The sequence below is a fragment of the Pomacea canaliculata genome, linkage group LG3 (genome assembly GCF_003073045.1).
Source record: "Pomacea canaliculata isolate SZHN2017 linkage group LG3, ASM307304v1, whole genome shotgun sequence".
Taxonomy (NCBI): domain Eukaryota; kingdom Metazoa; phylum Mollusca; class Gastropoda; order Architaenioglossa; family Ampullariidae; genus Pomacea; species Pomacea canaliculata.
In genome coordinates, this window is record NC_037592.1 from 32,468,809 (window position 1) to 32,488,880 (window position 20,072).

A 20,072-nucleotide genomic window follows, 5' to 3' on the forward strand; every position below is an offset into this window, starting at 1 on the left:
ACACGTTTTCCGTGCAGACGTGTGCGACAAACCACTTTACGATAGCATCATGGCGGCGCCCTTGAAAAGATGTAAGATTGAGAACATAAACATGATCCTGTCCTGTTTTTCTGTATTATACGTTCATAATACATGTAAAAGAAGAAAGCAATTATACTGCCTATTTAATGCTTTGGATTTGTTTCTTTTGTTTTTTTCGTGAAGAGAATAATGCATACAACGAGTGAAATTACTATCAGACTTCCGTCATATTATGACTCGTTTAATCATCGCACAGTTCATTGACTATCAAGGACAGGCTTTGTCAAATTCAGGCTACTAGCAATGTTTTCTTCAAGCAAGCAATTTGGTGTTTGATGAAAATGTATGGATGATGACAACTGAAGCAGTAGAGAGTATTTCATGTTTTTGCATTTCTTTGCGTACTACAGCAATGGAGCAAAGCAACCTCGCTAGTAATGAACCTGTTATTTGGAGAACAATCACATCGACCCAAACAGGGTTCCCAGGTCCTTGCAAGGTCCTTTTAAGTCCTTTTATATTGAATTTTCGCCAAAAGGCCTTTTAAGTCCTTTTATTTGCCATGCGGTCCTTTCAAATTCTCACACAGGTCCTTACATTTTCTCTGTGACCCTTTTAAGTCCTTTTATCGATAAAATATTACAACAAATTTATTTCCGGAGTAGACTTTGGCGCAAAATACCGACGATTTTTCGCTGCATTGCTATTTTAATCACATGACTACCCAGTCTCGCTCGCGGCGGGAACGTCCGTTTCGGCCTTTCGCGAGTTCACTCTCGTCGTGTCGACCACATTTCTTTGTCTGCTTAACAATTTGAAAGATGCCGGGGGAAGTGCTCTTTCAGGAGAAGTGGCTAAAGGAAGACAAGTATAAAGATTGGTTAATAAAAGACTCGAGCAATAAACATTTGGCACGATGTGCTGCCTGCAAAATATCTCTGAATCTTTCATCAATGGGCGAAAGTGTTTCTGAAACAGCACATGGTTTACCGAAAGACACCAAAGGCAAATAAAAGTATTTCTGAAAGATGCGCGCTTTTGTGTAACTGATTACTTTCGTCATCGAGAACATCCACAGCTCGCTCAAAATCAGACGGCACCGACCAGCTCTGCAAGTGTGTCCAGTAAGTTGACAATTATTTATCTTTAGCGATTCATTTAGTTAACGATGTGGGTACTTAGAAAAACACATTAAATTAAAGCGTGCATAACATTTTGCGGTTTTTTCCACTCTTTATTAAGCCTATCGTCTAATTTACGGTGAAGCCAATAGCTTTAAAGATCAGTAAATAGCAAAGAATTATTTAAATTAAAAAGTTGAGATTTTCATTTTCTCATGATTCGAACTACAAATAGAGTTTTATACAATCACGAATCTTACTACAGCTTTGCTGCAGAAAATTGATCTGAAATTTTTGGCATCTGATCAGGAAAGATTAAAAAGAAAGTATAATTAATAATGTATGCTTATTATCCTATTTTACCAGCAAATACATTATTTTTTTGGATTTTAAAATCAAACAATTTAACATTAAAGCTAAATCAGTTAGCTGAAAATAACTTTCATTTTCAACTATGCTGCCATCTTTATACTTTAACTTAGTTTAGTATTATTTATATTATCATGTCATTAATTATTGCTTTTTGAAACCTGTCTTTTATTCAGACAGAACATAATGTTTACAGACATAATGGTAACTTAAATGTTTTCTTTGAATAGGTTTCGTGATGAGCAATGAACGATTGAAGGCAGAGATCCTGTGGACTCTCAAGATTGTGAATCACACTACAGTTTCAGATCTGCTGAAAAGTCTGCTGAACTGTTTCGACTTATGTTCCCAGACAGCCAAGTAGCTGCAGAATTTAAGTGCGGTCAAACAAAAGCCAGTTATCTAACTTCATTTGGGCTTGCTCCTCACTTTTCGAAATTGCTTCTGGACTGTGTAAATTCGTCGCCTGAGTATGTTCTTTTGTTTGATGAATCTTCTAACCATAAGACTCAAACTAAACAGCTGGATTTCCATGTTCGTTACTGGAGTGACAATGCTGTAAGGACTCATTACCTGACCTCGAATTTTTGGGTCATTCCGCGGCCATAGACCTTCAACAAAATTCAGTAAGGTAATTAGCGAATCAAACTTCAAGCAAGCTAATTTACTTCAAATTTCTATGGATGGACCTTCTGTAAACCTAAACCTTCTTGAGAAAATTAATAACGACATGATTACCAATCACAATGTTGGTTTGTTAAATGTGGGCAGCTGTGGACTCCATGTTATGCACAATGCATTTAGGCGTGGGTGCGAGGCTTCTCAATGGGAGCTTGAGTCATTTCTTACATCTGCTTATATCTTGTTCAGAGACAGCCCAGCCAGAAGAGAAGATTATATAAAAGTAACTGGTTCCACATCTTTTCCAGCCAAGTTCTGTGCTCACCGATGGCTTGAAAACAAATTCTGTTGCTGAAAAAGCAATTGTTATGCTTCCATACTTGGAAAAATTTGTCAAAGCTGCAATGGAGAAAAAAATAACATTGCCAAAGAACAAATCTTTTGATATTGTAAAAGCTGGAGTCTTATCTACCCCTTTGCTTTCATGTCGTCTGGCTTTCTTTAGTTTAATTGCCAGTATACTTGAACCTTTTTTGAGAAAATACCAAGCTGATCAGCCTCTTCTTCCTTTCCTTTGTTTAGACTTACATGACATTATGAAAAATCTGATGCACAAATTTATCAAGTCAAATGTACTTAATAAATGTGAAACTGCCCTCCAACTTGTGCAGGTTGATATATGCAACAGTTCTAACCATGTCAATCTGAGCATGATCGAACTTGGCTTCAGGGTTGATAGACTACTGGCTGTAGCTAAGAAACAGTCATCAGTAAACGATGGAACTCTCATGGCCTTCAGAGCTGAATGCAGAGATTTTTTGAAAGCAGTTGTTCTAAAATTGCAGGATAAATCTCCACTGAAGTACACCCTAGTGAGAAACATAACTTTCTTAAACCCAAAGACCATGGGGGAAAAAGACAAATCAATACAAAAAAATGAAAAAGGTTTTGTTGTATTGCCAAGGTGTGAAAAGGTTTGATGATGTGACTTGTGACAAGGTATTGTCAGAGTTCCGTAATTTTCTTGACAGTTCTGCAGGTGAGTGTGGTAGTAAGGCTTTTGACCCTATGACACAAAGACTGGATAGTTGGTTTTATGATGCCCTTGCTGGAAAAGCAGAGTTTCAGGTGTTGTGGTCTGTTGTCAGACAGTTACTCCTACTCTCTCATGGTCAAGCTACAGTGGAAAGAGGATTTTCATTCAACAAAGAAACAGTAGCTGACAATCTTAGTCAGACTGCACTAAAAGCACGCAGAGTAATTCTTGATCATATTCACAGTGTGGGAGGGGTGGAAAATGTTGAGATCTCCAAACCACTGATGATATCCGCTTCTAGTGCCTATGGCAGGTATGAACGTTACCTCTCTGAGCAGAAGCAGCAGAAGGAAACAGAAGAAAAGCAGGTCCACAGAAAGAGATTAGGAGATGAGCTGGTAATACTCACAAAAAGGCTAAAGACCACCAGTGCCGAAGAACGACACCTGCTGGAACTGGCTGACAGACATAGTTTTCCAGGCTGAAGAGCAAAAAAGTTTTTCACTTATTGAAAGATCTAACAACATGCGTTTGTTAGCCAAAGACAAGAAGAAGGAGATAACAAAGATTCAGTCAGACATTGATAGATTACAGGAAGAAATTAAAAGGTGTTGAATTGTGACATTCAGAATTAATGTTTATTTCAGTTTAAATAAGCCTGCACAATTCTGTACATGTATGCTATGGAACATGTTAAAAAACCAGAACTATTTAGAGGAAATTAGGTTGTGTAAAGAAATTGTATTGTTTAGTATTGGTAAAGCTGTAGGGGTGACAAAGAATTGAATTTCATCAATGAAACTTTTGCTTATAGTAGATGGGTTGCTTTGTCATTTTGTAATCTTAATCTTATGTGTATTAGTATATCATGCTGTTTATGTATATGTTTGCATGTGTTACATGTATGTGTAATAAGAATGCTTAAATAATATCTCAAGGTTAAAAATAAATGGGCTGTAATGCTTGACAGTTTCGACTCATTCCATCTTTGGTTTAGCATTAGGATCACACTCTTTTCATTCCTCATCTGATCCTCCAATCCTTGGCATTCCTTGTAGTCACAAGAAAATGTTTGGTCTACACATCTGTACAACACTAGTTGCCCTTCCGTATTCGCAAAAAACGCTCTTTTTTTCAAAAGTTCTTTAGAAACTTACTCTTTCTTGAACTTTGATCTTCTAGTACTACTGTGCATAGCTCTATTTCTATCTCTCTCTTCCCGTTAGAGTGTGTGTGCGAGAGAGAGACACGTGAACTGACTTTTGTATTACACCAAAGAATGGCTTTCAGGTTTTGCAATTATTATTACTTAGATTTCTAGAAAACTTGGAACATTAACGGTGTATGTTATCAGCGCGCTAAGGACACTTTTTAAGTTATCTAATCTAAATATGGCAGACAGGCATCAAAATTAACTCTTTGATTATTTATTACTAGAAATACATGTATTTGAGAACATAGAGAAGACCACAGATTCATAAATAATACATCTTTCCGACCACACAAGAGAAAAACTTAAGCATTGATGACTGTCACTTAGGTCCTTTCGAATGCATGAAAGGTCCTTTTAAGGTCCTTTTTTGGCACCATCCCTGATCCCTGGGAACCCTGCCAAAACACATCACCCCAACCATATTGACCTCAACCCTGATTTAGATTGGCTTTCACAAACTGTCCTACGCAGGATCAAATCTTCCCCACACCAAAAATCGCATTGACTTAAACGAAAATGAGGAATTGATCGCTAACAACACAAGCAGCAATTCATATCAAATATTGCTATCAAGGCCATAAGTTGTTCAAACATTATGCATAAGTAAGGCGAAACAATTGTTTGTGCTGTTAATTTGTTGATGTAAATATATGAGGCTGCTGGAGGCAAGATCACTTGATACTACACATCCAGAGAAGAAATCTCACATTCGTTCATAAAAGAGATTTTCTCTGTAGTCTTTTTTTAATTTAAAAAAAACTCGTCTTTATTCTTTGATTTGAATATGTACTATTATGTCTGCAGTTTACATCAGATAGGTTACACTGCTTTGGTAGACATTTAGCCTGAAGCACATCTTACTATAGTGTAGTGACACCACTGTTGTCAGATGTTAACCCAATTTCAGAAGAATTTTAATATGTTGTATTCAGAACCTGTGCACAGTTCTGTCATCTCTATGCACAGCTATGTACTTTTTTTTTATTTTTTAGGAATAATACTGCCTTCATAGGGATACGCTGATTGTGAACAGGCACAGATCACTCAACTGTTTCTGATTATCTTGGAGCAATCTTTATATGAGTTATTTTAACTACTCTCAGTTTGTAATGTCCCGGGGAAATAATAAGATTTTAATGAAAGACTTATTTTTACCTCGGTCTTAATGGAACACAATTTTTGAAGCTGTTCCTGTGTTTGCCTCTGTTCTTCTCAAACCTGTCTAGACTTATTATAGTTGCTGTCTCAATCCAAGTTGTCCTGCTCTAATGATAGAAGATCCTAATTAGTAAAATTCATCTTTTTGCATTTTTGATTTCAGGTTTTGCCCAGGCAGCTTGCATTATTCGGTAGGTTAATAGACTGTTTCCCATCTGGTTTTTCTTTTCTTTGCTTCCTTGCTTTGTGCACTTTTTGCATGCCTGTGCTTGTAAATATGATTGTTATTGCCTACATGTGATGTGTGTATTTATACAATAGTAATAATAAATTACAATTTCACATTTATATAGGAGCAAGCACTCAGCCCTTGGCACAAAACTTAGGTCGATATGTAATAGATGAACAAATGGGAAGATGAGAACAATGACAGAAAAGAGAGGGATAACATCGACGACGAAAATTTAGCTAAAAAGTAATCAACAAAGGGATATTGGCAGGATTAATCAAGAGATAGGAAAGAGAGAGAAGAGGTTAGTAGTATTGACTGTGATAAGGAGCGGTGCTCATGGAACAGATGTTTCAAGGACTCAATTGTGGGTCAGTGGCAGATATTAACTTTAAGGAAAGGGAGTTCCGTAATTCCACTACTTTGCAGCACAATAGCTAAAAAGCCTGTGACCATGAGTCAGAGAAAGAGCAAAGTGTATTTGTTGGGATATAGGGGAAGAGAAGTTCAGAGAAAGAGGCAGATTAAGTGCCTTTGAAAAAACTTACAGCAAGAACAATCAACTTTTTAATAAATGAGATCATGATCACAGCCAATGCAGAGAAAAATAGAGTCAAAACCAGAAATGGATAAGCAAGTCATCATTTACAACACACAATGAAAGTGATACAGATTAAAAGTCCCTCTAGAGGGCACAATGTGTGTTCCATCAGTTTTGATCTGCAAATCATTTACCCTTTTTTTATGTTCTTTTGCAGAACTTCAGCAGAATACCATTGCAGACAACCTGCAATGTGTAATATCAAACTTCAAACCCATGAAAATCCTCAACTTCAAATTAACAAATTAAATCTCTTTGTCAAAAGATACTTTCATGCAAGTTCTGTGACTCAGATTTTTCGCAATACTGAGTTTGATGAAGTAAACATGGGAATCAAAATGAGGTCTTCTAAATGGAACAAATACAATACAGTTGTGTATCCACCTACAGAAGAAGAACACCCTATACGACCAGCGGTTTGTATTCATTTGTATAAATAACAATGAACCCATTTCAGTCTGTCTAAAGTTTGCATCTTTTATCCCTGACAATGCATGTACTCAGAAAAGTGTTAAAAAGAAAATTGGAACCTTTGATTAAAAAAAACAACAGATATTTAAGGACAAAATTGCGCTATCTGCCACAGTGTCACTCTGTAACTTTGATATCAAGAAATACATTTTGACATCATTAACCATGTTGTTTAAAATCTTTGTTTTTAGTCACAATTAAAATGATGTATTGCACTTAACAAAACAGCAGTTTATAATGTGTAACCACTTCTGCATGATGGGTTATCTTTGACTATACAGTCAAATCTCTCTACTATGCCACCCCGCTACTATGCCACTCTCGGTATTATGCCACTTTTGCACGGTCCCGACTATAAATTCAATGTAAAAAAAAATTTACTATGCCACCCAGACTCTCGCTACTATGCCACTTTTTGTGTGACTGTTAAAAGACACAAGTTGTGAAATTCCACACAGTGCTCGTTATTATACTCTATGGTAGTGTGGGACATCGCAGTTAGGTGACGGAACTAGCACGCACACAGGGAGGGTGGAGGTGGCGATGGGGTAGGTCGCTGGCCGGGTGACAGTCACGTGACAGAGGGAGAGCGGGAGGGGGTCGACTAGCGACAGGATGCAGGTGTGCAGATGTGGTTGGGAGGGGTGGAGGATGAAGAAGTGAGGGGGAGAATGAGAGGAGACAGCTAGCGCCAGCCGACTATTCTTGAGAGCTTTGGACTGACGGGTAACTTGAGCAAATAAAGCCGTTTTTACGAACCCTCCGTATTATGCCACTCTCGCTACTATGCCACTTTTGCTCGGTCCCGGTAGGTGGCATAGTAGGGAGATTTGACTGTATTCACTTTACTGTAAAACTTGCCATAGGTCATCAGGACTGTTACTTTAAATTTCAAAAATATGGATTGCATGGTTGGACTATCAGAATGAGACATCTTTCTCTAGCAGTATGCTCAACATCTCTGTCCAGACATTAACTTATCCTTCATTCTCAAAATCTTGACATGTACATTGTCACCTCAGGCCTTAGCAGACAATGAGAATGGATTGGTTTCAAATTATAAGGGCTTCCCAACCAATCAATACAGCATTTTGCATATCTGTTTTTGGTGTTGTGTTATATTATTGTATAATTTAGCTATTTTTAAAATATCTAAGTCAGGGGTGCTCAAGCTATGGCCCGTTCATTTTAACCATACATAATTTCATTTTAACATCATAATTCTGTCTAAACCGCCGTATTCTGACCCGCGAGGTTTTATATCATGTCCAATGTGGCCTTCGGGCAAGAAAAAGTTGGGTACCACTGACTTAAATTAATTACTGATAATTAAATCTGACTTTAAGGTTTACAAAGATCTTTTTTTTTTTTCAGGAGATTTGTCACTCAAGATTCAATATCAAATATAGTCCCAAGAAGATGTGGTACATAGCTACAATGGTAATCTTGTTTCTGCATATGAAGAATCATGGAACTTTTCTTTTTCTTTTTTTAAATCCCATCTTTTTAAAATAATTTTTATTTTTCTTGTTCCCACATTAATCTATTTTGGTTGTTAAAATTTTACACATTCAAATAAACTGCTTGCTTTTCAGATTCGTGGAATGTCTGTGGATGAAGCAATGAAACAGCTTAAGTTTCATAAAAGAAAAGGTGGCCAGTCAGTTCTAGAGGTCAGTTTTTTTTAATAGTACCTTTATGAGATGCTATTGTATTAAGCACGTTTGTATATACACAATACCAGAATTTTAATATTTCTGCTAACTGTATGTAGCCCTAGGCAAAATTGATGAAATGCTGTTCTGTGTGGGACAGGAAATCAGTCATTGTTAAAGATCCACTTAATTCTTTATCAGGTATTGGAAGAGGCACAGGAAATGGCAGTAAGGGATCACAATGTGGAGTACAAGTCCAATCTCTGGATATGTAAGTATTTGAAAGAACACTGTTAGTGATGCATAGACCTAATTGAGTTTAAAAAAAAAAAAAGCTGATATTATGAATATTTTTCTCTTCTCATTTTTAAAGTTAAAACATTCCTCTTTATTTAGCATGAATAATAAAAAGATAGAATCAAGAGGGGCACGAAAATGAAAGGAACTTCAGATATCGATTTCTGGTGAAGATTTTTGAAGAATAGCACTTATAGAGATGTTGGCACATTAGATTTTAGGACAGCAGAATCCAAGAATAACAGTGCCTTGTCTGGTCAAGCATCAAGATTTTTGGGTGGTGGACATTACTATTCTCATGCTGCATTCTCTCAGAAAAATTGCTTTCTCCACAAGTTTTCGACATTTTAAGGTCACTAAAATTATTTATTTGCAGGTGATTCCTTTGTGGGGAAAGGTGTAGTGGTGAAGGGCCTTCGGAAACACAGGGGCCCACGATTTGGCATTGTACACTATCGCTATTGCCACTATTTTGTTCGTTTGAGAGAAGGGAAACCGCCCAAGTATTATTATGCACCACCAAAAACTGGCTTCGAAAAAATGGAAGAATACATTCAAAAACACAGACAAAAGAAAATCTTACTTGGTCTGTGAAATACTGCATAAAACATTTGAAAATCTTGAATAAGAAATGTAATTCACATCCACACCAATGATATAGTCAGTATCAAACAAAGGTTTATTGTGACAATGTCAACAACATGTACAAAGATTGGCAAACAGCAGGCCGAATGGTACATTATCGATGATGAAAATAAATTGCAGTAAAATTCATTGCTTGCTGATCCATTGGCATTTCAGATGGTCATTATGGATTGCATTATAGTCCTAAAATTTATTTAGATGTCTGTAAATAATTATCAATGGATGCCTTTAAATGGGTGATAAATATATCATGGACAGAGAGGATCACTAAAGGAGCTAGTTCAGCCTATTGTTTGTGATAAAAATGTTTAAACCATACTTTCTTGTAAAATGATGAAATGTCAAACTACTAGATACAGAAAACCTTATAAGGAATGATATTGGAGACACAACAAAAACACTTTTAAGTCTAAAGCTCGGATGGCAAGCAAGCACAAAGCTGGTTCTACTGCAACAGACATTTACAGTGTGACCCAAATGAAACATGCAAATGTATTAACAAAAAAATTCCCACACTGAGCAACAGTGAAAAAACCCATAATAATTGGTCAGTGTTGCCTTTTCTCCATTTAACCCCCCCCCCCCTCTTTCCCATAAAATTAAAAAAAGGTTGAATGCACATTCCTACAAAAAAAGTAGAAATGCTTTATTTATAACATGCAAAACAAAATAGGTGCAGTCTCCTCTATTTTATACAGCTCATAAATTTGTATCAACATGGGAAAATGAGAAATGCAAATGGTTCAGCATACTTGACATTTGTTAAACTGAAAAATGATAGCATTCATCACATTCAAACCTTTTCACCATGGTAATCATAGCTTTATGTATTGCTGAAAAATACATGCATAAAGGCCATTGCAACAGGAGCCTTAAAGGTACTTTTCCAAGGTGGAACTGGGGGAAATATTTTGTAATATATTCTTCTCACTCTTCTGTGGTATGAAATATGTGATAGGAAAGGGGGGAATAACTAGTTTAGCCAGGTTATTAAAGAATGTAATACTTTACAATTCATGCACCATAGAATCTTTAAAATAAATGTACATTTGTGCATGGAAGCTAGAAAGAGAGACTTCTGCTACATTGTGATAAAATTAGTCTTGCAAGTATGGAATTATAAAATGTTCTTTACTCAGCCTATTTCCCAACCTTGCACAGCTTTATTCAAATGCTTAAAGTTTGTACAAATGGAGAGTAACCAACAAATCATAAAAGGAAAAATCCAACAGCCCAGGAATTTGAAGAGTAGATTTCTTAGATTGTCACAAAATTTCAATAAAGGTAAGATAATTGTATACTGTTCACCAATATACATCTATATTCCATTCTGAATAATGACAAAAATGATCATGGGGATGGGTTGGTCTGAAAATAATTATGCTCAGCTATTTAAGGATGGCTTATTCCATTTTGTTCTTTAAGAATTTGGCATCTGTAAAGTTACCATCCTTTTATATTGTTTGCAAAGAATTTTTTGTAAAGACCTGGTCAAGTTTACTACAAATGTGTGAAGAAATGCCTCATAAAACAAATGCATTCAACATTTAATATGACTTTAAAATATTTCATAAGCAGACCAGGGGGTAAGGGGATAAGCTTCTCAAAAATAATCATTTCCTTATCAAACAAAAAGTAAAATCATTTTTTTTTATAATTCCATAGCACAAGTATAAAGTAAGTAAGGTAAACAGCTGTAAATTACATTCCAACATACCCTAGTAGAAGAAGCACATGGTCATATTTTTTTCTCCGTTTAAATGATGGCATCAATGCTATTTTGACACTGAATTTTACATTTTACGTTCGCATGCATGTGCATAAATCCTGGTCATCACCAAAACCACAAATAAAATGCAACCAAAGTTCAATGAAACTATTTTGTGATTTTGTAACATTCAATTCAAATTATCTATAAAACTGTATGAAAGAAAAGTCACTGGGGCAAAATCGTGTCTGACCATTCATTTGCGGAAGGATTAACCATCTACAACAGTCTTGTTCTTGTCATATATTTCTTCAGATGAAAGGCATCACTTGGAGATTATACAAAAGATATCCAGCCTACAGAGTTGTGAGATTTTCAGTTTCCTGAAATGCCCAGGAGAAAAATTAGCTCCATAAAAGCTAAACACTAAGAAAAAATATAATCAGCATTCAAAAACTTGATCACATTTCTTTAAAAAAGAATTATCAGCAATATATGACATCATCAGGTAAGATCACATCTCTTTTACAAAAATTATCAGCAATATGCAATATATAACATCAGGTAATCAAGAGCTAAAAAAAAAAAAACTTTAGACTGAACAAAAAATGGTGGCAAACACCAACAGAGGACAATACCACTTTCAAAGTTCTGAAAACACCTGTTGATCACTTTTTGCCCTAAACATCTTTATTAATAGTCACCAGGGCTTCTGCTTATGCAAAAAATAATTTAGCCTTAGCAGAAGCCCTGGTCCTTGCAAATGCTTGTTAACATAGAAATGTGTATAATGTAAATAGATAATGAATTTCACATTTACTTGTGATTGATTTTTTAAACAGATCTCTACCCAAAGAATTATTCACAGGCCATATTTTCGTGTCTGATCACACTGCTTTTGTATAGCAATAGTTCAAAAGGATGAAATACCCTCATACTTACTACTTTTATGTTTGCATTTGTGCGGTAAAGATGGTGGCAGAGGTTGGTGCTTCATCATCTGCAGACTGCATGGCAAACTGTACCGCACCTTCTTCTCCCTCTACGATGGCATGTGTGACTTCATTAGGATCAGCTGCCTGCACAATGATGATTGTCTCTTGTCCTCCCTCTGTCTGAAGTGTAGTGAATGTCTGGCCTTGCAGAACCTGTCACACAAGTCCATAGCACAATGCTGTATTAGCCAAGCCATCTACTTCATAACAGTTATGTACAGGACTCTACGCAAAGCCTACTAACGTGTAAGCCAAACTGTAATTCTAGCCATACCTCTCACTTCTTACTTATGAAGTAATGCTAAATTAGCATCAAGACAGTAGGATGTTTTTGGTCTTTTAACTTGCCTTGAACAGGATCAATGTGTTTTACTAGTCTCCTAGTTCTAGTCTTAATGTGATTATCTTCCCTGTGTAACTTCTTTAAATCATCATGTTTTTGCCACTTCAAGGAAAAAGATCATATGCAGCAAACATATCTTACACTAGTTTATCTGAAATGTATTTCTGGAGTAGTGTCATTGTGAATACACAGAATTTATTTTAAACAGGATAATACTAAAGGGTCTTTCAATTATACATAAGTGAGTGGAAATGAGGAAAATCAAAGATATATTTGCAGCTAAAGATGGTCTTGACTACTGCCTCACACAGAAATATTTATTTCTAAACCAAAAGGAATTCTGATAGTAAACAAAAGAAAATTCTTTCAAGTAATTTTTAACAAAGAGTAACTGAAGAATGATTCTATTTGTAAATGCAGTTTTTACTTTCCTCTTTAAGGAGATAGTAGAAAAATTTGGGTCCTTTTAAACATGCTGGAAGCATGTGCAGTGAATGCCACATATGATGTACTTTTAAAAGCTGACACTCTGTGTGCGTGGAGTGTGTAAATGAAAAGCATTCATTCTACAACTACAGTGTTCCCTCGTTTATCGCGGGGGATAGGTTCCAAGACCAGCCACGATAAACGAATTTCCGCGAAGTAGGGACATACATGCAATAATATATATATATATGTTAAACAATACCATGTTAGTATAAAGTAATATATTAATCATGGTATTGATACAGTACAATAACACTTAAGTGTAAAAAAATTATAACTGTACTCAGAGAAACCCAAAAAACTGATGCTAACTGGCTGCGAGATGGGAGATACCAGTCATGGCTCGTCGCTTACGCATAGCAATGGATTTCTCATACACAATTATTTCTTTCGTCTGACTATTCACAAAATTACCATAATTTTAATCGAAATACTAATATAGCTAAATTTTTCATCTTTTTCCTGTTGAAATATCTATGGTATTTTGTAGAACGATAATTCCTAGCGCAGAGGTATCGATCGATGCTTCACTCAAAAAAAAAAAACACACAACAAACAAACCGCAAAGTAGTGAATCCGCGATAGATGAACCGTGAAGTAGCGAGGGATCACTGTATATGAAAGATTAAGAATGCGTTATATTGCATCCATAGTCTGGAAACCACCTATGTTTCCACTTAAGAATCAAATTATCTAGAACATTCTTTACCTGCGAGGCATCAGTCACAACAGCCTGGTATGTACCATCTGACACCTGGGCATAGACGGTGTTTCCGTCATCCTCGCCCTGAGTAGCTATTGTTATGGTGCGGGTACCCTCATGCTCTCCATCCTCAACTTCCATGTCATCTGGGGCCTCCTCTTCAATTTTACGAATGTATGCTTGCATAGCCTTTGCTGCCTCACCATGAGCAACATGAACCTGTACATTAAACAGTATATGGTACAACCATCACCATGCTGATAACTTCTTAACTATCAAAGTTACAAAGAATGTTGGCAGCATAGATATTCTGAAAAAAAGACAGCAGCATATTACTGTATTTGTTTCACAAACAAAAAAAACAAGAAAATCTTTCTGTGGTGACCTATATTTGCAACCAAGTGTTCACTTCTTCAATTTGGAAATAGATTCTTTCTCTCATAAAAATAAGTCCTCTCATCAAAATAATTACTACAACACTTTGCTGTAGATGAAAGGTGTGTTTTGCTTTAAACTGCAACCACTTTTTATGACATCATGCAATTCTACCTGGTAATTATATTATAACCAATCAGAATTAGTTATCCGTTAGCACCAAATGTCTTACATGAATTACTGTCTTACACAGAAAACATTTTTTATGAATGATCACACAAAAACAAAACAAACAAACAAAACAAGACAGAAATAAAATAAAGACTGATGAAGACTGACCAATGAAAAATTAAGTTCCTCACCTTTCCAATATGCTCTAGCAGTAACTTTTTACGCTTGAAGGTCTCATGACACATGTCACACATGTATGGAGAAAGCTTCTTATGTACCAGTTGTATATGTGACATCAGATTGGACTTGTTGTTGAAGCAGCGTCCACAATCAGTGCACTTATGTGGCTTTTCACCAGTGTGAATCAGCATATGGCGATCAACATGGTATTTCTTGGTGAAACGCTTTTCGCATACCGAGCAAATGAAAATCTTTTGATTGGGTGACTTCCAGCCTTCGTGCACACGCTTTGTGTGACCAATCAATGCACCCAGAGTCTTAAAAGCAGCTTTGCAGGTGTTGCACAGGTACTGGCGTGTATGCAAATGCATACCCTGTAAAACAAATTTTGTTAACTATGTTAGAAATCTGCAATGTGACCTTAGGTACTGGGAATACAAGAGACCAAAAATGATTTGACAAAACTTTTTTTTCCCATACAGCAGCTGGCTGTTTCACAAAAATCTTTTTGTGACTGCTAATCTCATGAGCAAACATCAAGTAAGGTGTTTCAGGAACACTGCCGGATTTGCAAATTTTAAAAATACGATGGTAGAAATAATGCATGGTGATATGCTCCATGGGGAATTATATGTTTACAGATTAAAATAAGAAGGAAAAAAAGTTGGAAGGGATGAGTAAAGCATTTAGAAGCCAGTGAGGTCTTGTACTGAAAGCTTTTAGCCTGAGAGTTTATTTTTTTGCTTAATAAATAAATAATAAATAAATTGATAAACAAATTGGTAACTTCAATGTCAGTGTATAATTAAACTGTTGTCTGCAGGGCTTTGAATAACTACAAATTTTCTAGTGAAACATGCTGAAGGAAGTATTACATACTGAGTACTGTTTAGCATGAAAGGCACCTATTTTTCTTAATCTATCTATCTATCTATTCCTCTTTGTGCATCAGGTTGCACATAAGGCCTCAACCAGAGTCCGCCACCGATGTCGATCGGCTGAAACCCGCTCTAGGTGACCCCCATGTCCAGCCTTTCCTTTCATCTCCCTTTCCACTGTTCTTCTCAAGTTTCCTTTGGGCGGCCTCGTTTCTTCGGCCGTCTGGAGTCCATCGTAGGGCGACTCTGGAAAGGTCTGCTGTCTGCTGGCGGAGCACATGTCCAATCCATCGCCAACGCCTTCGTTGAACCTGCGTGGTGATGGACTCGGTTTCACTTCTTCGGTGGAGTTCTTCGTTGGTGATGGTGTTTTGGCCAAAAGATGTTAAGTATGCGCCTGAGGCATCTGTTTTGGAAGACGTCAAGCTTGTTACTGATGGTTTTGGTCATCTTCCAAGATTCTGATCCGTAAAGGAGGGTGCTGATCACATTTGACTTGAAGATTCTCAGCTTGATCTTCTGGCTGATGTTTTTTGCCTTCCATGTGCTCCTGAGTGAGGCAAAGGCCTGACTGGCTTTCGCCAGTCGGGCTCGAATCTCCACCTCCGCATCCCCAGTGTTTGACATTTTGGACCCAAGATAGGTGAAACTGTCAACTTCCTCAATCTCTTCTCCATTTAGTTTGATGCTGTCTTGGACTCTGGCGTTCACTCTCATACTGTTAGTCTTTTTTTGTGCTGACCTTCAAGCCAAGGTTTCCAGCTGTTTCTGAGAAGGCCTTTGTTTTTTCCTGCATGTCTTGGTGGCGGTGTGACAGCAGGGCAATGTCATCAGCAAAGTCCAAGTCTTCCAGTGCTGTTGTTGCTGTCATAGTCATGGTCATCTGAGCCCTCTCCTCTCGCTGTCGGTGGAAGTCTTCATGATCCAGTCCATGGCCAGGATGAAGAGGAACGGCGACAGAATGCAGCCCTGCTTCACCCCGGTACTGACGTTGAAGGGGTCTGTGAGCTCCGTGTCACAGACAACCTGGGATTTGAAAATTCGCTGTACAGCATTGCAATGACCTGAACAAGTTTTGCAGGGACTCCGTAATGCCTCAGGATCTTCCATAAGGACTCGCGGTGGATGCTGTCAAAAGCCTTCTCCAGGTCGATGAAATTGATGTACAGCGGTGTGTTCCATTCGTTGCTCTGCTCCAGAATCTGTCGCAGAATGAAGATGTGTTCGGAGCAGGATCGCCAGGGCGAAATCCTGCTTGCTGTGGTCGGAGGTCTTTCTCAAGAGTTGCCGTCAGTCTTGACAAAACAATCTTGCTGAAGACCTTGCTGGTGAGGGAAAGAAGTGTTATGCCCCTCCAATTATTGCAGTCTCCAAGATCTCCTTTCTTGGGTAACTTGAAGATGAGCCCTGTCTTCCACGCAACAGGGACCTGCCCTGATTCCCAAATTTGCCTGAAGATTTCAGTCAGCTTGGGAGCTGTCACATTTATATCTGCTTTCAACATCTCTGCTGTTATTCCATCTGCCCCAGGTGCTTTGCGCTCTTCATTGTCTTGACTGCTGCTGTCACTTCTTCCAGGCTTGGTGGGTCTGTGCAGATGTCAAGGTCTATAGCTGCTGGCTGGATGTCTGCAAGCTGAGGGGGATCTGGTCTGTTCAGAACCGACTCAAAATGCTCCTCCAGCGCTGTAGTTTTCCTGCCTCTCCCTCGACGACATTACCGTTCACGTCTTTCACTGGCACATCACTGTTCTTAAACCGTTGTTTAGCTGTTTGTTTATCTTGTACAGTGTCTTCAGGTCATTTTTACTTGCTGCATTTTCTGCTTCATCTGCCAGTTTCTCTATGTGATATCTTTTGTCGGTTCTTGTCATCCTCTTACCTCTTTGTTCAGTTTTGCATATCTTTGTCTGTGTTGTTCCTTCAGGCGTTCAGATCTGGTGCTGTTGATTCTTTGTTTGGCTGACTTTCTCTCTTCTATCTTCCTCCATGTCTCTTCTCTGATCCACTGTTTTTCTTTTTCCGTTGGAAGCCCAGTATTTTCTCTCCTGATTCCTGTAAGACTCGATTGAAGTCGTCTAAGGTCATCTCTTGTTGGTCTCCTAGTGCCTGGAACTGTTCTTACTTCCATAGCAAAGGCCCTTTCGGTGGCTGGATTTTTTAGTTTGCCGGAGTCCACTCTCTGCTGACGTGCCTGTTTTCCTCGTGATCGACGCAGCTTCAGAGAAACTGTGGCTATCACAAGAGTGTGGTCACTGGCAATGTCTGCTCCTCTGTAGGCTCTAACATCTTGAAGTGAGCTCCTCCATTTTCGGTTGATGATGACATGGTCTATCTGGTTCTTTGTGATCCCATCTGGTGATGTCCATGTTGCCTTGTGGATGTCTTTGTGTGGGAAGAGTGTGCCTCCAATCAGTAGGTTGTTTTCTTCACAAAGTCTGCCAGTCTCTCTCCGTTGTCATTGATGGTTCCGATTCCATGTTTGCCCATGACATGCTCCTGCAGGTGTTGTCACTTCCCACCTTGGCATTGAGATCGCCGATGATGAGCAACATGTCGTGGGCTGGAACGCTTTCTGAGGCTGCCTGGAGCTGATCGTAAAAGCATCCTTGTCTTCTGCCTCAGAGTCATTTGTTGGTGCATAGCAGGCTAGCACTGTCAGCTTGGTGTACTTGGAATGGAATCTTGCTCTCAAAAGCCTGGGTCCATAAGGTTCCATTCCAGCAGTGCCTTTTCCGTTTTCTTGTTGAGGAGTAGAGCTACTCCTTCAGAGTGCTGAGCGTCTGATCTTCTGAGAACAAGATGGTATGTCCTGACGCTAGTCTCCTCTTTCCCGTGCCGGTCCATCTGACCTCACTGACTCCCAGGATGTCCAAGTTGTAGTTGTCAAACTCCTTGACTAATTGGAGCATCCTGCCAGTCTGGTACAAGTCTGGACGTTCCAGCACCCCACCCTCAACTTCTGCCTCGGCTTCAGTAAATCGCTGTCGGGGCGCCAGCTCCCTTTCGGGTTTGGCTGTCGTCCGTCATTAGTCCAGTCTCCTGGTGTGCTTCATTACCTTCGCCATCTGTGACGAGTTCTCTGGTTTTAGTTTCTGTAACAGGATTTTTTTTACATGGTGGGGTTGTTAGCCCTACCACAACCTATTTTACCTCTAGGTGAGGTGTCCACCTTAGTCGCCTCTTACGACATGCCTGGCTGGATGGCAGGGACCCTATTCTTGCAATGCTTGCTAGGCAAGCATACCCCGGGGTCCCACAGGGCATTTTTCTTAATATTGTGCTTCTTTTTCGTTTTATTTTGCCTGAAATATAAATACTGTCTCAGACTGGCAAATTGTTTATACCAGCAGACTGTAATTTTGATAAAGAATATATCCATAAAAAATGAAGGATAAAGTTGCTGCCTATTGAATAGGCATCTAGTGGCAAGACGCTGTTTGTGAAAAAATTTCAAGTGTCTGGATATAATCTGTTCAAAATTCCATGTCTAACCACTATTTTGTTTTTTTGTTTTTTTTTTGGGGGGTGTGTGTGTGTAATCAATGGAAATAAAATAAATGCCAGTTGTTGATCCTAATAAGATATTTCAGGCCCAAAAAAACCCCACTTCTTTTGACTTCCATTTTTTTTTTAGACATACAAACCTTAAAAGAAAAGGGTAAGGTAGGCTATTGACAGTTCTGCCACGATATACATACACCAATAGTCTACAGAATGTCTTATCACAATTTTGGGCTACAATTATCTACTTACAACAGAGTTTTTGGTCATGAACGCTGCCAAGCCTGAACACTCATTTGCAAAAGAGAACAAACTGACAGGAATGAATATAACTGGACAATAAATCCATCAAGCAAGACTGCTGTCAGCAGTTCTGTCTAAAGTCAGCAAGAAGTTAATTTCTATCTTACAATTTGCAAGAGCATGAAAACCGTCTGTCATGAAAGCACATTCCACTGTTCATCATTATGTTCTGGTTTCTAACTTTACTGCACAATCTTCAAATCCAGGAGGCCAGCATTTTGATGACCCTTACCTACTCAGAGAAGACTGACAACTCTTCTATGTTACGGTTGGCGACATCAATTGACAAAAAAAAAAAAAAAAGTGGCCTATTTAAACCCATCAAAATGGTTTTAGACACAACTGTAAGTAAATTACTGTTTTGAAACTTTTAAGGGCAATTAACTTAGAATGTCCATTTCCATAATTTAAGCCCAACTTGTAATTTGATGTGCTTTGTCCTTCAACTGTCAAGTATAACTTAACATTCATTTTATGAAAATAATTTAAAAATTGTATATTTTACCTTAATGTGAGTGTTCAGATTTCCACGGAAGGCAGAAGAATAGTCACAGTGAGGGCACTTGTATGGTTTGCGGCCTGAATGGACAGTGCGCATGTGAGAGCTCATACCAGTTTTTAAGACCACCTTAGAACAGATGGGACATGGAATCTGCATGCGATTCTGTTGATGTAGTTCCATGTGACGCTTCATGTTCTTGGTCACCTGGTAGAACATAAAAACCACCTTTAATCTATGGATACTGAAATTATTTTTAGTATTCACATTTACGTCACAATTTACATTCGTATATTAAAAATATATATTATGTGTGTATATGCTACATGCATGATGAATACTACTAGCTACTACAAAAGATTGTTAACACAAAGACAGATCATTATGCTCACTTCCGGCAAGTGCCCCCAAGCACAGATTATGTTGTTGGGTGTGAAAAATGCCAACACCCACAAAGCAGTGAGGACTAGGGTGCAATTTTATGCATGAAT

At 38.1% G+C, this 20,072-nt stretch overlaps 2 protein-coding genes across 3 annotated transcripts in view; one reads left to right on the forward strand and one right to left on the reverse strand.

The window, feature by feature from the left end:
* On the forward strand, positions 1–9,566 carry LOC112560578 (39S ribosomal protein L22, mitochondrial-like). Its single transcript, XM_025232505.1, has 7 exons — positions 1–71; positions 5,703–5,730; positions 6,527–6,785; positions 8,215–8,280; positions 8,436–8,513; positions 8,697–8,766; positions 9,169–9,566. Exons 1-7 carry the CDS (start codon positions 50–52, stop codon positions 9,384–9,386), a joined length of 741 nt encoding a protein of 246 aa, XP_025088290.1. The 5' UTR covers positions 1–49; the 3' UTR covers positions 9,387–9,566.
* The window catches only part of LOC112560576 (protein hsr-9-like), a 19,394-nt gene continuing 8,779 nt past the window's right edge, over positions 9,458–20,072 (reverse strand). For both annotated transcript variants that reach the window (XM_025232503.1, XM_025232502.1), the window contains exons 3-7: positions 19,588–19,788; positions 14,410–14,772; positions 13,679–13,891; positions 12,088–12,293; positions 9,458–11,528 (exon numbers count right to left, since the gene is read on the reverse strand). In XM_025232503.1, the coding sequence (XP_025088288.1) occupies positions 12,093–12,293; positions 13,679–13,891; positions 14,410–14,772; positions 19,588–19,788 (978 nt within the window). In that variant the 3' untranslated portion in view covers positions 9,458–11,528; positions 12,088–12,092. The remainder of the gene's footprint in view (positions 11,529–12,087; positions 12,294–13,678; positions 13,892–14,409; positions 14,773–19,587; positions 19,789–20,072) is intronic.